This window comes from Eubalaena glacialis, chromosome 3, assembly GCF_028564815.1.
Source record: "Eubalaena glacialis isolate mEubGla1 chromosome 3, mEubGla1.1.hap2.+ XY, whole genome shotgun sequence".
Classification (NCBI taxonomy): domain Eukaryota; kingdom Metazoa; phylum Chordata; class Mammalia; order Artiodactyla; family Balaenidae; genus Eubalaena; species Eubalaena glacialis.
Window position 1 is genome coordinate 76,257,151 of NC_083718.1, and position 17,434 is coordinate 76,274,584.

The following is a 17,434-nucleotide window of genomic DNA, read 5'->3' on the forward strand; positions in this document are numbered from 1 at the left end:
TAACACAATGTAAATGCTATGTAAATAGCTGTAAATACAATATAAATTCCATGTAAATAGTTGCTGGCTTGCGAGAAATTCAAGTTTTGCTTTTTAGAACTTTCTGGAATTTTTTTCCAAATATTTTTGATTCTTGGTTGGTTGAGCCCAAGAATGTGGAAGCCACGAATAGGAAGGGCCAATTGTATTGTTACAAAGCAGCTTGTATTAGTGAGGAGGCAGTGACTGCTTATTATTCACAGTGATTGGTTACAATTTTAGAATTTTCTTAAGTGATAGGAAATTGGTTAGTGGTTACCTCATATCAATTTTGGCGAAGAGTTTAAGTTGTGCCTATGATTTCCAGAGGCATGAGCAAGAAGTGACCAAGGTCAAATTAGTCTCCCTTGCTTTGCAAAATAAGCTAAATTAAGCTTTGCTGTATAACTAAACTGGTTTTGTCTGCTCAGGGAATTTTCAAAGCCAGTCTTCATTTGTTTTTTGTTTTAACGATTTTTCTCCCCTTCCAGTTTTATTGAGATATAATTGACATACAGCACAGTATAAGTTTAAGGTGTACAACATAATGATTTGACTTATATGCATCATGAAATGATTACCGTAATTAGTTTAGTGAACATCCATTACCTCATATAGATACAAAATAAGATAACATTAAAAAAATTTTTGCTTTTCCGGTCAGCGGCCTGAGGTGACCTCTAAAAATGGTTCGCTATTCACTTGACCAAGAAAACCCCACAAAATCATGCAAGTCGAGAGGTTCAAATCTTCGTGTTAACTTTAAGAACACTCGTGAAACAGCCCAGGCCATTAAGGGTATGCATATCCGAAAAGCCACCAAGTACCTGAAGGATGTCACTTTAAAGAAGCAGTGTGTGCCATTCCGTCGTTACAATGGTGAAGTTGGTAGGTGTGCCCAGGCCAAACAGTGGGGCTGGACGCAGGGTCAGTGGCCCAAAAAGAGTGCTGAATTTTTACCGCACATGCTCAAAAATGCAGAGAGTAATGCTGAACTTAAGGGCTTAGATGTAGATTCTCTGGTCATTGAGCATATCCAGGTGAACAAAGCCCCCAAGATGCGGCGCAGGACATACAGAGCTCATGGTCGTATCAACCCATACATGAGCTCTCCCTGCCACATTAAGATGATCCTTACTGAAAAAGAACAGATTGTTCCTAAACCAGAAGTGGAGGTTGCCCAGAAGAAAAATATATCCCAGAAGAAATTGAAGAAACAAAAACTTATGGCCAGGGAATAAATGCTGCAAAAAATAAATGCAGATAAAGGTAAAAAAAAAAAAAAGTTTTTCCCTTGTGATGAGAACTCTTAGAATTTACTCTCTTAAATAACTTTGATATACAACATACAGCAGTGTTAATTACATTTATCATATTGTACATTATGTCCCTAGTACTTATTTAACTTATAACTGGAAGTTTGTACCTTTTGACCACCTTCATCTAATTCTGCTTCTCCCCAGACCTTGCTTCTGGTAACCATAAATCTGATCTCTTTTTCTATTAGTATGTTTGTTTGTTTTTGAGGTATATCTGATCTATACAACACTGTTAGTTCCTGATGCACAGCATAGTGATTCGATATTTCTATACATTTCAAAATGATTAACATCTATCACCATACAAAGATATTACATTATTATTGACTATATTCCCCACACTGTATATTTCATACTCCTAACTCATTTACTTTGTAACTGGAAGTTTGCACCACTTAACTTCCCTCACCTATTTCTCTCCTCTCCCACCTCTCCCCTCTGGCAACCACCTGTTTGTTCTCTGTATTAACTTTCTTAGTGTGTGGATTTATTTTTATTACTTTTATGTATCACCTATTCAAAAACTATCAAATGTTTTTAAGATGAAAAAAATACCATTAAGACTAAATAGAAACGAGAAGTGTATGCGACCTAACTTTAAGTGAAAATGTCAGTGGACATTTTTCTGCAGTGGGCAGACGAATTCAAACATGGTAAAAAAAAAAAAAAAAAAAAAGACACGTAATATGAGAAAAGAGCAATCTAGTCAGGCAAAGGCGAGATTATAAAATTTCATTACAAAGACAAAGAAGATATGGACACATTAATTAAACAATAAAAACGCGAATATCTCCAAAAATTAATTCGTCGCGTGATTTAGCCTTCTTACTCCTGGGGGCGTCCAGGCTGCACCTAACCCCTCCTTCCTCGTTTTCCGCAGACTCCGAGGGCCAACAGCTGGGCAGCGCGCGAGTCAACCGAGACGCCCAGGGGTCCCCAGACACACCTGAAATCCGGGCTCCTGAGACCGTCTCCGGGGCACGAACCCTGCACAAAGGCCACCTTCGGCTTAACGGTACAACCCGAGAAACCTATTTCAAGGCCGGATATCTGAGGCCTGGAGAAAAGGCGCGCCAGGGTTTCCCGGAAGTCTGAGAAGGCCGATTGGCCGCAGCCCTCGGACGTCCCCGCCCCCTGCCCGCCGTCACGCCCGCGGGCGGCCCCGCCCCCGCTCCTGCCAGGGCAGGCGCGGTGGGGAGCCTTCCCGCAAGTCAGGCCTGAGTCAGGACCGGAAAGCTGGGAAGTGTTGATCTGTTCCCGACAGTGGGAGCAACGTGACACGATACCGGCCACACATCGGTGGGAGGGAAGTGGAGCACAGCGCAGGCAGCCTCCTGTTGGCGTCCCCACTTCGGGCCCAGGAGCTGGAAATGACCGGGCCTTGTCATTGCTCCGAGGAGAGTGGCGATCCCATAGATCTGAACACTTCATAGTCATGTGCGTGTTCCAGCCGGGTCCCGTTCACTCCAGCTCCTCCATCTCCACCTAATCCCAATTATAGGTGTGCTATTTAAAAGTGTTCCTGTGGACGTATTAACCAGGAAAATTCTGGTTCAACAGAGTTCAGCAGTTCTCTAATTAAATAGCTTTCGGAGTTTTTAACGTGCTAATATACACTTTCTAATCATAATGACTAATGTTTGTTTTACATTTACTTTGTATCACAGTAGTTTACAATGTCATTTAATCATTTTAACAATCTTATGAGATAATCATCAAAATGTTACAGATAAAGTTGTAAAGAGATATGCCTGAGTTCCCATTCTAGTGATGGAGCTAGACCCAAACCCAGGTCATTTGTACTGATTGTCCACAAATCCCTTTTTAAATCAGAGCATCACTTGAGACCAGGCCTATAAAGAGTGTACTCTGTCTTGGAGTCCTTGGAGGGAGCATCTGTGAGGTCTAAGTCAAACAAGAGAATGTGAGCCCCAGCCCTACCATGGAAGAGGTGAATTTCCTGGTTTCTGACAACAAGGTGAGGCAGTGGGGAAACTGCAGGAAACTGAGGTTGGGGTGCCAGCAGTACTTCTTGTTACCTTAAACACAGCTGCTCCTGCCTACACCCCTTGCAGAACACTCTCCAATATTCTAATGAAACCCTGAAGGTGGGGCTAGTGCTGGAAGGGACTCTGAGCCTCCCACTCCTGAGGAATGGATTAAAAAAACAAAATAAAACAGACAAAAACCCCCTAAGAGTAGGAGGTGAGAACTTGACCCACCATCTGGTCTAATACAGTCACACTGGGAGTTGCTGGTGGTGGGGGGAGGAGAGAGGAATAGATTCTGAATAGATTTAACTCCCATCTCCTTCCAAGGGAAGACACCTAGACTAGAACAAATGTCTTTTGTAGAAGTCTGGGAATGAGACAAAACAGCTTACTGGGCAGAGACTTTGCAGCTAGAGGCAAATGAATGGGATGGGTCAATGGACTTGAGCAATTAATGTCAGGATGGCAAAAGACCCAACAGAAATAGCTGCAACTTAGCACATGGTACCCAGGGACAAGGCCAGCCCAACACATCTGAGAGCAGTAAGGTGCCAGCTGCCAGCCACAGGGTTGCCTCCCTTTTCTGCTACCTCTAGGTCATGGTAGGTCCACCCTCACCTAGATGCCACCTTGAGGAGAAGAAGAGAGTGTTCTGGTTATCTATTGCTGTGTAACAAATGACTCCAGAGTCAAGAATTTGGAAAGGGTATGTTGGGGACAGTTTGTTTCTGCTTAAAATCTCTGGGATTTCAGCTGGGAAGACTTGGACGCCAGAGGTGACTTGACGGCTGGGGGCTGGAATCATCTGGAGTTGCTCATTCAAATGTCTGGATGTCATGCTGGCTGTCGGCTGGGATCTCAGCTGAGGCTGTCAGCAGCAGCACCTCCAAGTGGACTCTCCATGAGGTCTCTCTGCTTCCTCAGATCCAAGGTGGCTGGACTCCAAGAGGTGGCATCCCAAGAGGACCAAGCAGAAGCTGTCACCTTTGACTTTGCATCACTTCCACCTTAGTCATAGGCCCACCCAAATTCAAGAGGAGAGAATATAGACTCCTCAGTGGGAGGAGTGTCAGCATCACATTTAAGAAGAGCATGTGCTATGGAATATCTAGCTGCAACCCTGTTGAAAAATTAAGAGGAATGATGAAAGACCAAGCATATTCCTATAGGGACTGAGTTAACCCCCAAACACCATGTTTTGTTATCTATTTCTGTATAACCACCTCAAAATTTAGTGCCTTAAAATAACAATTTATTATTTCTTATGGTTCTGTTGGTTGGCAGGGGCTCAGATGGGAATTTGGCTGGAACGAGAATGATCAAGATAGCCTTAGGCCTTTCTCCACATGGCCTTTCTCTCTGGCAAAGTAACTGGTCTTCTTACATGGCACGGACTAGCAAGAGGGAATGTTCCAACCAAGGCAGGCAGAAGCTACAGATCTGTTGAGGCTCCACCCTGGAACTTACATATCAGCAGTTCCCAGATTCCTAGAGAGGGGAAATAGACTCTACCTCTTGAAGGGTAATTGTCCAGGTCACATTTCAAAAGAGCTTATGGGGTGGGAGATACTGTTGTCATCTTTGGAAACACAATCACCACCACAACTTAAACAAGAAAAAACTTAGAGATCTTTAACTGGGCAGTTAAATTTTCCCCCATTTCTCCACATCTTGTAGGATAGAGGCTTAAGAACAGGTTAGATCAATTATAAAATAGGCTACATTTTTTTCCCCATGCATATCTGAATGTCCCTGGGTACCATGAGTAAATTGTGAGCCACTACTTATGTCAAAATATTGGTCTGCACTAGAAAGAGTCTTAGTCTTAAGACATAAAACTGGAGAACAAATGTGAATCGGAATGGGAAATAGAAAGATTAATTTTGGTTTTGGACCTACATCTGTCCATCATCTGAGTGCATACTGTGACTTAACAAACACCCAAGATGGGCCAAATGATCAACTGAGACTTTTAAGGCTAGCTCACTTGTTCTACATTTTCCTTTGCTCTCATCCTGGTTCAATCTACCATCACCCCTCACCCAAACAACTGCAGAAGGCTCCTAATCAGTTTCAGTTCATCCATAGTTGTCATCTTCCAATCCATTCTCCATTTATGTATCTTCAAGATACATATTTAAACACTTAATCCTAAGAATATCCTTTAATACCAAAAAAATTACATAACTTTCTTGTTAGGGATTTTGCTATAACATCTTTAGATCCTTAAAGCTGGAAAGAAACTTAGAGACCAACACTTTCATTTTAAGGATGAGGAAACTGAATCTCATAGAAGCTAAACAAGTTGTTCAAAGGCATACTGGTTAGTAATTGGCATAAGATGGAACATGACTTCCTAATCTAGTGATCTCTTTACTCATCACATTACCTTTCAAGTAAAGAGGGAAAACATATAATAATAATAATACCTTATATTTTTATAACCCATATTTATACTTTTAAAAAATCTGATTTATCTTTACAACAACCCTGCGAAGTGGCAGGGTAGATGTTATTACCTTTCATTTGTAAAATTAAGACAATGAAATAGCAACTTGGTGACTTGTCCAAGGCCATATCTAGTTGGTAATAGAATTGGACCTAAGAATAAAAGTCTTCAGGCTACTCTTTCAAGGTTTTAAACTTCTTTTCCTTTTTTAAAAAAATATTTTTATTACAAAAGAAATATGTGCTTATTATAACCAATCAACACATAAATGTACAATGAAAACTTCTTAAGCAAGAATAACCAAACAAATGGAGAAGCCATACAGGAAAAGACATATTTAACTATCTTTTAAAGGAAATTAAAACAAAAGGCACCCTAAATAAAGTAAAAAAAAAAACTAGAAACATGCTCTGAGAAATAATTCCAACACATATGACTGAAAAAGTGTATCTCTAACACACAAAGAGTGCGTACAAATTGATAAGAAAGAGAAACAAACTAATAGAAAAGTGAGTAAAGGATATGAATAGGCAATTCATAAAAAAGAAATTCAGTGTAGCCAATAAACATATGAAAAGGTGCTCGTAGTCAAAAAGTCAAAAATTAAAAGAATAATATATCATTTTCACTCATCAGCTTGATAAAAAGAAAAAGAGTAATAATATTCAGGGACTAAAAGGATGGGAGAAAACAGCACTTTTGTATCACTCTGGTGGGAATATAAATTACTATATTTTTTAAAAAGTAACCTGGCAATATATACTAAAAATAAGAATGCATGTTCACTTTTGTCCAGCAACTCTACTTTTAAGAATCTAGCCTACTGAAATAAAACCATCAGTATAGAAGGCCAAATGTATAAAGATGTTTATTACAATATTGTGGTAGCAAAAAGTGGAAATATCTTGAATGCCCATTAACAGGGGAATGATTGAATAAATGTCTCCACTATGGAATATTAGGCAACTGTTTAAGAAAATGAGATAAATTTATATATACTTTGTGGTTCTATTTTATTGATTCCTTTTGACTATTGAGCCTCTGAACCTACTTCCTATGTTTGGGGGATCCCCACCCAACCACCGCTGCCTCTGCCTTGTAAGATATACCTTTCCTCCCACCATAAAACGCCAGCTATTCACTTTTCTAGCCTCCGTTGCAGCTAGAAAATCTGCAGATTAGACCACCAGTCCCACATCTTGAATTGGAAACAGGTGAGGGGAAGAAGCAGAGAAGGCAGTGAACGCAGCCTGGTGAGGGGTATGGCAACAGGGGCAGCTTCAGCCAGTTTCTAGAGGTGGTAGTCACAGTGACTCGAATAGTAGCACCCAATGTCCAGAACGCAGGACTGGCTACATGATTTGTGGGAGCCAGTGCAAAATAAAAATGTGGGGCTGCTTGTTCAAAAATTATTAAGAATTTCAAGACGGGAACAACAGACAATTAAACCGAGGGCACAGCCTTTCTCAGTGCAGGGCCCTATGGGACTGCATAGGTCGTATGCCCATGGAGCCAGGGCAGAGGGCAGAGTAAGTCAGATATGCAAGCCGCAGTGGTCATGCCCAGTGGCAATGGCAGCTCAGGGTACTAATACGTCAGGACTAACAGGAATAACTTAAAATCCAAGTCTAATTCTCTATCTCCCTAGAAAACGTATGAACTACCCAATATCCTTTAATAAGTTATTTTTCCACCAAATTAGCCAGAGTTGATTTGTGTTTCTTTCAGCTGAGGACTCTGATACCTCAGTGATATACTAAATGAAAAAGGCAAGTTGCAGAGTAATGTGTATAGTACAAGAAAACAGTCTGAAAGGATGCATAACAAGTGCTGAAGATTATTTAGTTTCAGAAACAGTTCCCTGACATAATTTCTCCCACTTCTTCTAGTAATGTAATTTTTAGTTGGGCATATAACCTCTCAGAATAAAAACTGTATATTTCCTAGCCTGCTATATTTGCAGCTAGCTATGGTCAGTGACTAAGTTCAGGCCAATGAGATGAAAATGGAAATATCTTTGTGTGACAGCTTCAAGTATCATTCCTTAAAAGACAGCTGCTGCGTGCCCTTTGGAACTACTGCCATCTTGGATTATGAGAATCAGGGTTCCACCCTTGGGATGGAGAAAGAATGAGCTGGAAGGAATCTAAGACCCTGAGGTCCTCAAGCAGCAGAGCTCCCCTAACAACCCAGGCCTGCATACCTCTGGACATTTTCATGGGAGCAAAAATAAACCTCTCTATATTTTTAAGCTACTCATTTTAAATTTTCTGTCACTTGCAGCCAAATCTACTTTAACTAGAATAGTTTTTTCCCCAAGGAAGATGAGGTTGGAGTGCTGGGGGTGGCGGAGGGGGAGTCTTTGCATATCTCTGTTTGATTTGTTTGATTTTCTACAATGTGAATATATTCCTTCTATAATTAAAAAAAAAAAAAATTTAAAAGAAAATCCCTGCAATTGTGGCCAGAAGACCTAGAGTCTAATTACAGCTCCAATATTAACTGGTTATGGCCTTAGGCAAATCATTAAGTTTCTCAATATCTCAATTTAAAAATTTTTCCAAATGAGAGAAAGTAATTCAAATATTCTCTTAAAGTAGTTGAAAAAGACAAAAGCAATATTCTGTATTACATGTAAAGTTTTGCAAAATTTCAGCTAAGAAAATTCCTTGAGATGCTCCATGAAAAATAAGTCCAGTGGTCAAATAAGTTGAGGAAATGCTCTATATTATATCCCCTTTCCACTATTGAAGAGTTTTAATGTATGCTTGGAAGTTAAACATCTGAGACTTCCCATAGGAGAAACTTGTTTTGTTTCACTTATCCAATCAGATTAAATGAGGGCTCGAGATTTCAGATTTTAGGGTTTGGACTTTCAGGAACAGGTCAGTTTGGGAGTTTGAAAACTGGTTCTGCAACTTACTGGCTGTGCATCTTGGACAAATTATTTAACCTTCCTATGTTTCAGTTTTCTCATATATAAAATGTACTAATACTATTCTCATTTTACAAGGGGCTATTGCAGAAATAAGTTTTAAAACTTTGGCTTTACTTTAATTGCTCAAAAAATTTTGATAATTGTGAGAATAAAAACTCGGATCTAGACTTTTTAGGAAATTACTGACTCTGTGCCTGATTTCTGACCAACGAAGAAGGAGAGGGTAAAATTTGGGAGTGGTCTGAGGCAATATGTTCTCAGAGAAGAGGTATGAATGACGATTGAGTGATTTATGTATGTAAGAAGGAGGGACACAGAACTCTGGAGAGCTCTGGTGTTCCTCTTGGTACTTGTTGAAATGAGACATGAGATCTTATCCTAGCAGCATTCATCGGTACCTATTTTCATTACTTCTTGGCAGTCTTCAGTAAAGTTCACATTACACAACACTTAAAAAAATTTTTTTTCAAATTGTGGTAAAATACATATAAAATTTACCATCTTAACCCTTTTTAAGTGTACAGTTCAGTAGTATTAAGTACATTCATATTGTTGTATGACTAACACCCTTATCCATTTCCAGAATTTTTTTCATCTTGCAAAACTGAAACTCTGTACCTATTAAACAATAACTCCCCATCTTCCCCCCCACCCCAGTAGAATTCTACTTTCTGCCTCTATGATGTTTGATCACTCTAAGTACAGGTACCTCATATAAATGAATCATTCAGTATTTGTCTTTTTGTGACAGGCTTATTTCATTTAGCATAATGTCTTCAAGGTTCATCCAAATGTTGTAGCATGTCAGAATTTCATGCTTTTTTAAGGCTGATAATATTTCATTGTATAACGTTCACATTACTTCTTGTTATATTAAGAACTTTGGCCTTTAGCAACATGTTTCTTATATTTTGCCCACAGGAAGTGTCACCACACCTAGTTAAGACAATTTTTTCCATCTAGGATTTCAATTCACCTTTTAAAGGGAGGAAGTGAAGGCAGAACAAAGAAAGGTGTGGGAATTGGCTGAAATAATCATTCAAATGAATAATTTCCTGGACAGTGTTCTTAGGCTAGATATGTAGAAGAGCAGGCCCCCAGAACTGAATTAAGGAGTTAGATTTGGCAGGGGTAGGGGGGACATTTACTCATTTATTTATTTATTTGGTAACAGATTTATTGAGATATAATTCATAGACCATACAATTCACTCATTTCAAGGGCACACTTCATTGACTTTCAGTATATTCACAGAGTTGTGCAAATATCACCACAACCTTAGAAAATTTTCCTCGTCCCTGAAAGAAATCCTGTAGCAATTTGCCATCACCCTCAGGTCCCTCCTCAGCCTTGTACAACCACTAACCTACTTTCTGTCCATACAGAGTTGCCTATTCTGGAAATTTCATATAAATGGAATCATATAATATGTGGTCCTTTGTGACTGGCCTCTTTCACTTAGTGTAATATTTTCAAGGTTCATCCATGTTGTAGCGTGTACTGGTAATTCATTTCTTTGTTTGTTTAGTAGATGAGAGAAATAATAGCATGAATTCATTCTTTGTATCACTGAATAATATTCCATTGTGTGATTATACCACATTTTATCTACTCATCAGTTTTTGGACATTAGAGTTGCATCTATTTTTTGGCTATTATGAGTATTGCTGCTTTGAATACTCATGTATACGTTTTTGTGTGGACATAGGTTTTCATTTCTCTTGGGTATATACCAAGAAGTGGATTTTTAAAAAATTTTTATTTTATATTGGAGTATAGTTGATTTACAATGTTGTGTTAGTTTCAGGTATACAGCTATGTGATTCAGTTATACATATATCCATTCTTTTTCAGATTCTTTCCCATATAGGTTATTACAGAATATTGAGTAGAGTTCCCTGTGCTATACAGTAGGTCCTTGTTGATTATCTATTTTATCTATAGTAGTGTGTGTGTATTAACCCCAAACTCCTAATTTATCCCTCCCTACCAAGGAGTTAGATACTATAGGACCAGAAAATGAACTTGGGAAACTAGACTGTTTTTAGTGTTCATTTCTTTTTGTATTCTTATTTAAAACTGTACAGGAGATTGGAGATACATGCTGAGGTGGCAAGCCTCAAACATTCTCTACAGATGGTAAGACCACACTGTGACAGAGAGAGGGGAAGAATGGCATATACTTTTAGAAACTGGAGTAGATGTTAGGAGAGGTTCTACTCTAAAGGAGTTTTCCTCTGAGTATTTTCCACTGTGTGAGGTCAGATGAGACCTAGGACAGCCCAGAACACAAGGACCCTCCTCCCATCATATCCCCAGAGGCCACTGTCAATGTGGGCCAGTCTCTGACTCTCCTCTCCCTACCAGGAACTGAAGAGACTGTGCCAGTACCTTTCCCCATGATCAGTTTCCAAGGAGGCAAAGCTTTCATGCATCTGACCTCAAGGGTCAGTGGGACTCTGGGAGCGTCCTGAGGGATGGGAGAGATGCCTGGAGTTCACCACCATCACACTTTATCTGGCTCAAGAGAATCACTCTTCATCTACTCATCACTATTTCTCACCCAGGTTTCTCCCTAAAGCAATGCCTTAGGGGGAGCTCTTTCCCTGAGTACACAGCGACACTGACATATTAATCGCATCTTTCTGCGCAGAGTTGGTGGCAATCCTCCAACAACAGGAAGTTGAAGTTCCTTCCCCATTCTGGGTTGAATAACCAAATTTTCTTGGCTCTTAGAGTCTCTCCTCCCCCCACTGCTTTTTAAAACTTGACTCTGTCCCTGACTCTTTGCTATCCCATTGCTCAATATCTTCCATCACATCCTCTTCCTCATGACTCTAACACTTATGTAATTTAAGGATTTGGTGGCAGGAGAAAATGGGCAAAAGGTTTCTTCCTTTGTAGTGTAGGGGGTAGGGGACTGGTTGTAAAACTAATCTCCACTAGAGGGAGACTTAGTCTTAAGAAAGAAAACTGGTTATGAAATTTGTGACGTTTAGAGGAAGTAGAGGTATTAACTCATTTATATAGCTGTTGTATTTAGCCAATTATCTCCTTAAAAAAAAAAAACTGTTGTGAAAATAATGAGAATTCATTTGTTTTTCATTTTAGGAATTACCTTTTTTTAATCTTAATTTTATAATTATGTAAAATATTTACATGGTTCTAAAATCAACTCTGCAAAACAAGGTATATTCAAAGAAGTTTATCTTCTACCCCTGTCTTTTCCGCATTATTTCTCCTCTCTACCTAAAGGTAATCACTAATCATACCACTTATTTTTCCATCATTTTTCTCTTAGAAACACATATATTTCTATCTCCTTTTTAATACAAACAATAGCACACTAGTCACATGTCCTACACCTTGCTTTATTCACTTTAAAGTATTTCCTGGAGATCATTCCACAGCAGCATCTTCCTCACTGCTTTTCACAGCTGTGTAGTACTCCACTGTGTGGAGATACCGTATTACTGACAGTTGAGTTGTTTCCAGTCTGTAGTTATTACAAATAATGTTGCATATAATAGTTGACACTTTTCATATTTTTGCTAGAGTATCTTTGGGATAGATTTCTAAAAATGGAATTGCTTAATCAAAAGGCATTGATAATTGTGCTAGCTAGATACTGCCAAAGTCTCCATCGTGGAGGTTGTACCATTTTACATTTCCATACTCAACATATTAGAATGCCTGTTTCCTCATAGACTGACCAACAGAGTACATTATCAAACTTTTGGATTTATGCAGTCTCATGGGTAAAATGTGGTATCTCCATGCAGTTTTAATTTCAATATTTTTAAAATTATGAGCAATACTGAACAATTTTCATATGGTTAACAGCAATTTGTATGTCTTTCACTGTGACATGCCTCATTATAACCAGTTTTCTATAGGGTTATTAGTTTTTTTCTTCTGTATTTTTAGAAGTTTTGTTGTTGTCATTGTTTGTTTGTTTTAATATTTATTTATTTGTTTGTTTGTTTATTTATTTATTTATTTTGGCTGTGCCGGGTCTTAGTTGTGGCATGCAGGATCTTCGTTGCGGTGTTTGGGCTTCTTAGTTGTGGCATGCGGACTCTTAGTTGTGGCATGTGGGATCTAGTTCCCTGACCAGGGATCGAACCTGGGCCCCCTGCATTGGGAGTGTGGCGTCTTACCCACTGGACCACCAGGGAAGTCCCTGTTGTTCTTTTTATCAAAGATGCTAACTCTTTGCCTGTGGTATAACTTTTCCCCCAGTTGTCTTTTTACTTTTTGGTGGTGTTGTTATGTATTAAAATTTATCAATGCATCTGTGGAGATGAGCATTTTTTTTTTTACCTTGGATCAATTAATATGATAAACTATATTAATGGATTTCCTTTGACTCTCCATCTTTGCATCCATAGAGTATGATCCACTTGGTCACGATACAGTTTTTTTTAACATACTATTGGATTCTGTTTACTAATATTCTATATAAGATTTTTGTATCAATATTAATAAGTGAAGTTGATCTATAGTGTTTTTTGTTTAGTCTTTGTCATGGTTCCAAAATTCAAGTTTGGGAATCAATGTTACACCCACTTCATAAAATGAATTTGTGAATTTTCCTTCTTTTGCCATGCTCTAAAATAGCTTAAAAAGTTAAGGATTTATTTTTTAAAATTTGATAATATCTTCTGTGAAACTATCTGGATCTGTTTTGTTTTGTGGGGTAACTCTAACCAGTTTCTCTAATTCTTTTATGTTAAATGGTCTGTTTTTACTCTGTCTCCACAGGGGTCAATTCTGTTAAATTGGGGTTTTATACAACATTATACATTTAATGTAGATTTTCGAACATATTTACATAGAATATTTAAAAATTTTTCTTTTCTGTGTCTCTTTCTTTCTAACTTTATGTATTTGTGCTGTCTTCCACCCCCCCCCCTTTATTTTGAGTAGTTTAGTTAAGAAGTTATCAATTTAATTTTTTCAAAGAAACAGTTTTGGATTTATTTATTTTAAAAGATAATTTTAATTTCCAGTTTTAAAAGTTCTACTTTTGTTGTCGTAGTTTTCAAACCCATTAACAGTGCCTTTCTTTTTACTAATTTCTTTCTTTTGCTGACATTTGGTTTGCCTTGGGTTTTTTTTCCCCCTAGTTTTTTGAGTCATAATGTTCATTTATCTTTGCTTTTTAACTTTTATTCATTTAATATTAAATCTTTCTCTGATAGCTGTTTTAACTATTTCCCATAGATTCTTGTTTTCATTATTAATATTTTCGATTTGTTTTGAATTTCTCCTTTGACCCAGAAGTGGTTAACAGCAAGTTTTTAAATTGCCCATTTGGAAATTTAAATTGGAATTTATTGAGATTTTTTTCTGTGGCCTAAGATGTGAATGTGCCACATTTTTGTGATTTATGTGAATCCTTTATATGCATTTGGGGGAGAAGAAAGCCATATTCTCTATTATCAAGGTTCAGAGTTTAATATATATTAAATCTATCTTATTTATTATGTTGTTTGGGTTGTCTGTACCTGTACTAATTTCTTGTTCACTTTATCTCTCTAGATATGATTTGTTAAAGTCTCCTATTATTAATGTGCTTCTATTTCTCCCATACTAAGTGTAATTCTTTCTTTTTTTAATTGTGGTAAACATTTCTTTATCTCGAATCCTGCAGCCTGTGGAACAAAAACCACGTTCACAGAAAGATAACCAAGATGAAAAGGCAGAGGGCTGTGTACCAGATGAAGGAACAAGATAAACCCCCAGAAAAACAACTAAATGAAGTGGAGATAGGCAACCTTCCAGAAAAAGAATTCAGAATAATGATAGTGAGGATGATCCAGGACCTCGGAAAAAGAATGGAGGCAAAGATTAAGATGCAAGAAATGTTTAACAAATACCTAGAAGAATTAAAGAACAAACAGACAGAAATGAACAATACAAGAACTGAAATGAAAAATACACTAGAAGTAATCAATAGCAGAATAACTGAGGCAGAAGAACAGATAAGTGACCTGGAAGACAGAATGGTGGAATTCACTGCTGCAGAACAGAATAAAGAAAAAAGAATGAAAAGAAATGAAGACAGCATAAGAGACCTCTGGGACAACATTAAACACAACAACATTCACATTATGGGGTCCCAGAAGGAGAAGAGAGAGAAAAAGGACTTGAGAAAATATTTGAAGAGATTATAGTCGAAAACTTCCCTAACATGGGAAAGGAAATAGCCACCCAAGTCCAGGAAGCGCAGAGAGTCCCATACAGGATAAACCCAAGGAGAAACATGCTGAGACACATAGTAATCAAATTGGCAAAAATTAAAGACAAAGAAAAATTACTGAAAGCAGCGAGGGAAAAACAACAAATAACATACAAGGGAACTCCCATAAGGTTAACAGCTGATTTCTCAGCAGAAACTCTACAAGCCAGAAGGGAGTGGCATGATATACTAAAAGTGATGAAAGGGAAAAACCTACAACCAAGATTACTCTACCCAGCAAGGATCTCATTCAGATTTGATGGAGAAATCAAAAGCTTTACAGACAAGCAAAAGCTAAGAGAATTCAGCACCACCAAACCAGCTCTACAACAAATGCTAAAGGAACTTCTCTAAGTGGGAAACACAAGAGAAGAAAAGGACCTACAAAAACAAACCCGAAACGATTAAGAAAATGGTCATAGGAACATACATATCGATGACTACCTTAAACGTGAATGGATTAAATGCTCCAACCAAAAGACACAGGCTTGCTGAATGGATACAAAAACAAGACCCATATATATGCTGTCTACAAGAGACCCACTTCAGACCTAGGGACACATACAGACTGAAAGTGAGGGGAAGGAAAAAGATATTCCATGCAAATAGAAATCAAAAGAAAGCTGGAGTAGCAATACTCATAGCAGATAAAATAGACTTTAAAATAAAGAATGTTACAAGAGACAAGGAAGGACACTACATAATGATCAAGGGATCAATCCAAGAAGAAGATATAACAATTATAAATATATATGCACCCAACACAGGAGCACCTCAATACATAAGGCAACTGCTAACAGCTATAAAAGAGGAAATCGACAGTGACACAATAATAGTGGGAGACCTTAACACCTCACTTACACCAATGGACAAATCATCCAAACAGAAAATTAATAAGGAAACACAAGCTTTAAATGACACAATAGACCAGATAGATTTAATTGATATTTATAGGACATTCCATCCAAAAACAGCAGATTACACTTTCTTCTCAAGTGCGCATGGAACATTCTCCAGGATAGATCACATCTTGGGTCACAAATCAAGCCTCAGTAAATTTAAGAAAACTGAAATCATGTCAAGCATCTTTTCTGACCACAATGCTATAAGATTAGAAATCAATTACAGGGAAAAAACTGTAAAAAACACAAACACATGGAGGCTAAACAATACATTACTAAATAACCAAGAGATCACAGAAGAAATCAAAGAGGAAATCAAAAAATACCTAGAGACAAATGACAATGAAAACACGATGATCCAAAACCTATGGGATGCAGCAAAAGCAGTTCTAAGAGGGAAGTTTATAGCAATACAAGCCTACCTCAAGAAAGAAGAAAAATCTCAAATAAACAATCTAACCTTACACCTAAAGGGACTAGAGAAAGAAGAACAAACAAGACCCAAAGTTAGCAAAAGGAAAGAAATCATAAAGATCAGATCGGAGGGCTTCCCTGGTGGCGCACTTGTTGGGAGTCCGCCTGCCAGTGCAGGGGATGTGGGTTCGAGCCTTGGTCCAGGAGGATCCCACATGCCGTGGAGCAACTAGGCCTGTGCACCATGGTTGCTGGGCCTGCACTCTGGAGCCCGTGGGCCACAACTACTGACCCCACGTGCCACAACTGCTGAAGCCTGTGCGCCTGGAGCCTGTGCGCCGCAGTGGGAGGGGCCACTGCAGTGAGAAGCCCGCGCACCACCACAAAGAGTGGCCCCTGCTCGGCGCAGCTAAAGAGGGCCCGCCTGCGGCAATTAAGACCTAATGCAGCCAAAAATAAATAAATAAATAAATAAATTTATTAAAAAAAAAAAAAGATCAGAGCAGAAATAAACGAAATAGAAACAAAGAAAACAATAGCAAAGATCAATAAAACTAAAAGCTGGTTCTTTGAGAAGATAAACAAAATTGATAAACCATTAGCTAGACTCATCAAGAAAAAGAGGGAGAGGACTCAAATCAATAAAATTAGAAATGAAAAAGGAGAAGTTACAACAGACACTGCAGAAATTCAAAGCATCCTAAGAGACTACTACAAGAAACTCTATGCCAATAAAATGGACAACCTGGAAGAAATGGACAAATTCTTAGAAAAGTATAACCTTCCAAGACTGAACCAGGAAGAAATAGAAAATATGAACAGACCAATCACCAGTAATGAAATTGAAACTGTGATTAAAAATTTTCCAACAAACAGAAGTCCAGGACCAGATGGCTTCACAAGTGAATTCTATCAAACATTTAGAGAAGAGCTAACGCCCATACTTCTCAAAATCTTCCAAAAAATTGCAGAGGAAGGAACACTCCCAAACTCATTCTATGAGGCCACCATCAGCCTGATACCAAAACCAGACAGAGATACTACAAAAAAAGAAAATTACAGACCAACATCACTGATGAACATAAATGCAAAAATCCTCAACAAAATACTAGCAAACAGAATCCAACAACACATTAAAAGGATCATACACCATGATCAA

At 38.2% G+C, this 17,434-nt stretch overlaps 2 protein-coding genes across 2 annotated transcripts in view; both read left to right on the top strand.

Annotated features, from left to right (window-relative positions):
• Positions 1-687: 687 nt before the first annotated feature.
• LOC133088036 (large ribosomal subunit protein uL22-like) lies at positions 688-1,259 on the top strand. Its single transcript, XM_061185811.1, has one exon. The coding sequence runs from the start codon at positions 705-707 to the stop codon at positions 1,257-1,259; it is 555 nt and encodes a 184-aa protein (XP_061041794.1). The 5' UTR covers positions 688-704.
• A 685-nt stretch (positions 1,260-1,944) lies between these two features.
• The window catches only part of CFAP126 (cilia and flagella associated protein 126), a 29,119-nt gene continuing 13,629 nt past the window's right edge, over positions 1,945-17,434 (top strand). Inside the window, exons 1-4 of the mRNA XM_061183796.1 lie at positions 1,945-1,990; positions 2,218-2,315; positions 2,452-2,528; positions 2,602-2,729. Coding sequence (XP_061039779.1) covers positions 1,945-1,990; positions 2,218-2,315; positions 2,452-2,528; positions 2,602-2,729 — 349 coding nt within the window. The remainder of the gene's footprint in view (positions 1,991-2,217; positions 2,316-2,451; positions 2,529-2,601; positions 2,730-17,434) is intronic.